At 36.0% G+C, this 3,819-nt stretch overlaps 1 protein-coding gene across 1 annotated transcript; it reads left to right on the top strand.

Annotated features, from left to right (window-relative positions):
- Positions 1-3,241: 3,241 nt before the first annotated feature.
- LOC110883499 (glycine-rich protein 23-like) lies at positions 3,242-3,598 on the top strand. The gene has a single exon (XM_022131231.1). It carries the CDS (start codon positions 3,242-3,244, stop codon positions 3,596-3,598), a length of 357 nt encoding a protein of 118 aa, XP_021986923.1.
- The last annotated feature ends 221 nt before the right edge of the window (positions 3,599-3,819 follow it).

A 3,819-nucleotide genomic window follows, 5' to 3' on the forward strand; every position in this document is an offset into this window, starting at 1 on the left:
TCGAAATGAGTGATATCTTCGTTAGCAAGTTCTAGTATTGGTAGCCAAAAACAAAACCATAGGTTAGTGCGGTGAACATTATTTGTTTGTAGTGGGATGTTTGACGATCTATAAGTTAAATCACACACTCTTAACTTTTATTATCATTAAAAGACGAGAGGTACTTACAGTTTTAACATATTTGCACCCAAATACTATCCTCTTAAAAGACCTTGTCGTCTAAAAGATGCCAATCCGCTTGTTGGAATTATAGGATACACATCGCATTCCATAACAAGAAATTGAGGTATATTGATATTAGAAATCAATAGAGCTCGATCTTGAAATGTACATAAGATTTCACTAATCGAGCTTTACTATGCTTGCAATCTTATTATTCATATATTAAATATATATTACATATTAATAATTACTATTAACGAGCTTGAGATAAGCTCGTTTACACACTTACTTTTGCATAATCGTCTATAGTTGTGTTGTTAGGGTAACATTTGGTAAAGCACATGACACCAAATTTGTCTAATACACATGATACCATATCTGTCTATGTCATTTCATTGAGCACCCGTTCGGTGAGAAATCATCAATCAACAAATGAACCGACTGTAAGGAAAGTTTGAATTTTTGTGTTGTTTATGGAAGGGTTAACGGGAGATCATATTGATTCTAAAAAAAAATTGTGTATTTTCTCTCTCTAAATTGATCCACCATGATTTTTTTTCATGAAGAATATTAGGTAGTGTTCATTTCGAGGTATGTAATGGAATTTGAATTTAAATTTGAATTTGAATTGGAAATGGTATTGGAATTTTGAATTTTAAAGAATATATTTGAAATCCCATAATGTATTTGGCTGGTATAATTATCAATGGAATTATAATGTAAAAATATGTAAAATGACATAACTACCTTATATCTAGAAAAAAGGAGGTGAACGGACGATTTAGATTCAATTTCAATTCAATCTTTTATTGGAACGAACAACTTAAAAAATGTAATCCATATTCTAATTCTATTCAAAGTCTATTCCATTATCTGAAACGAATACTAGCTTAAACTCTTACTTTGTTAAAAAGTCGTACAATGAAATATGCATTTTCTAATACCAATCACCAAAAGGAATACTATCATAGTTATCATAATTGTTATGAAAGTTTCTTATTTTTAGTAAGATCCTATCATAAACATGAAAAGTTTGCTAAACTTATACACCACAGAGATTGAATCCAAAAAGTATTTTACATATGAAGGCACATCTATGAAAAAAATTAAATGATAAATAAATTTATTAAAAAAGTATTTAACAATTTTTGGCATTCATGTTTCTTTAAATTACGTATCGGGTCCTTTAAACTTTTGACTTCCATTGTTGTCCTCTATGTTTGTGTAATCAAAGTTTCATGTAAATACAAAACAAAATAACTTACAAACAAAGAGGACTATAGGAGAATGATTGACTAGTGAACTGAAGTCTCATAGACGAGAGTGCCGGTCGCTTGTCTATCGATTGTGGTGGTGGTCGGGGTGGCGTATTGACGTCTCCAGTGGCGGAGCTTGACCAAAAGTTTCGAGGGGGCGTAAAGTGATGGGGCCCCAAATTTTTTTTTCTATCGTTATGTTTCGGGTCGGGTTGGCTATTTGATTCAAGTCGGGTCAAATAGTAATAGTTCCAAATAAAAAAAGTGTATATTTACGAAACTACCCATCGTTTATATACAAAGTTTATAAATACGTAGGATATACAATTTAGAAAAAATAATCGGAGGGGCGATCTTATATAATTTTAAAATTTTCGGACGAAAAATCAGAACTTATACACTTCTAACCAAAACATTGGGACGGGCGGGTGCACCCCCGGGCACCCACTATACTTCGCCACTGGATGTCTCCGATCCGTTACTCAGGCTAGTCAATAAGAGCACATGCAATGGGGTCTGTCGATCCAATGAAGTGCAACATAAGTTGGGCCACTAAAAGAACGGGCCGTATGTAATTACTTTAGGCCCGGTTATGCAATTGGAGAACTAAATATGAAACCATCATCCGCTTCCGCTTGTATGTAAACAATCTTTGTAAGTTGGAAGTTGGAACTGTCTATCTTTTTGTCAAATGAAATATAAACACTCTATATTTTAACTGTAAATTACTATTTTAGTAACAGTTTAGATTTATTATAGAAAATAATAATCATGCAAGTGTGAAAACAAAATAACTGTTGATAAAAGAGGAATCAAGCCCATTTAACTTTATATTAGAAATTTATTTGTTTTGACAGGGTAGACAGGGATAGTGTAAAAAGGACAAAAAAAAAATGTGAGAAATGTAAAAAGTATTTTAAACCATTAGATCTTTGATCTAATGGTTGAGATCAATAGGGAATAAATTGTAAAATATGTTTTAATTATTTGGACTGATTTTAAAATTGTAGAGGTAATAGTGCCTTTTTATATGTTTCAAATAAGGTAACCTCTTCTAAATTCCAGCGATCCATTTTTAAACTTATCCTAAAAATCTGGACATTCTAAAAATCCGGAAACATATAACTGCTACCAGAAATATATAACACTATATATAAAACACTATGTAACACTATATAACACTATACATCTATCATAGACCTGCTACCGGAAAAATATAACACTATATAACACTATACATCCATCATAGACCTGCTACCATAAAATATAACACTATAACACTATATAACACTACAACATTGTATAAAAACCTTTATTCTGCAACCATCACTATATAACACTGTATAAAAACTTCATTCTGTGATCTTCAAAAATTATAATTGATGAACGATAAAAAAATACAAATTCGTAGATTAATTCGTATTTCTATAATAAAGGGTGGCGGTTATAGAAGGTTATCAATTAATTGTTTACCCTATTGAATTAATTTAAGTGGTGTTTGTTTTTTCAGATGCAAAAGGTCTGCAGTCTGCGGACCACATCTGCAAACGTCTGCACGAGAAGAGGTGGACCAAATGTCTGCAAAGTGTAATAAAAAGAGTGTTTGATTATATAACATCTGCAAACGTCTGCACTGTCTTCCTTGCCAAAACCCTAATTCCTACAACCACTTCTCCACCCAACCCACCACCGTATCTCCACCACAGCCCATCACAAAACAACAACTCAAAACCTAATCCTCTCCCACTACAACCAAATCCAGCCCTGAATCGTGTCTTAAAATGTGCCTGAAATCGATGGTGCTTGAATCGTGCCTGAAATCGATGGTGGAGGGGTCAACGGTGGGTGGAGGAGATGGGGTGGCGGACGAAGCAGAGTTGGCGGCTGGAGCAGAGGTGGAGGACGGTGGCGGAGGAGATGGGTGTCGGAGGTGGAGGTGGTGGGGGAGTGGAGGTGGAGCAGAGCTGGAGCAGGTGGTGTCGGAGGTAGAGGTGGTGGCGGTGGCGGTGGCGGAGTGTAGGTGGTGCAAGGCTGGAACAGGTGGTGTCGGAGGTGGAGGTGGTGGCGGAGCAGGGGTAGGCGGCGGAGGAGGTGGTGTCGAAGGTGGAGGTGGTGGGAAAAGTGGAGGTGCTAGGGTTTTGAGACCATATGGGTGTTTTGAAGAGGGAGAAGAGTCTTGAAGAGGTTGGAAGACATAAGGACAGGTCTGCGTGGGGAAGAGGTAGGGAAGAGGTTTTTTATTGAAACCTCTTCCAAAAAACAAACAAGCTACAGACTCAAACGTCTGCGCGTGGTCTGCGTGGGGAAGACATAAGAGGTTCTGAAGTACTTCTCACCAAAAACAAACACCCCCTTAGATTAATGACACATGTCATCTCCAGAATATTTTTTCACAATTCTC

Source organism: Helianthus annuus, chromosome 10 (assembly GCF_002127325.2).
Source record: "Helianthus annuus cultivar XRQ/B chromosome 10, HanXRQr2.0-SUNRISE, whole genome shotgun sequence".
Lineage (NCBI taxonomy): Eukaryota > Viridiplantae > Streptophyta > Magnoliopsida > Asterales > Asteraceae > Helianthus > Helianthus annuus.

Coding starts and splice junctions, on each gene's coding strand:
- LOC110883499 (XM_022131231.1), top strand. CDS start 3,242: ATGGTGGAGGGGTCAACGGTGGGTGGAGGAGATGGGGTGGCGGACGAA.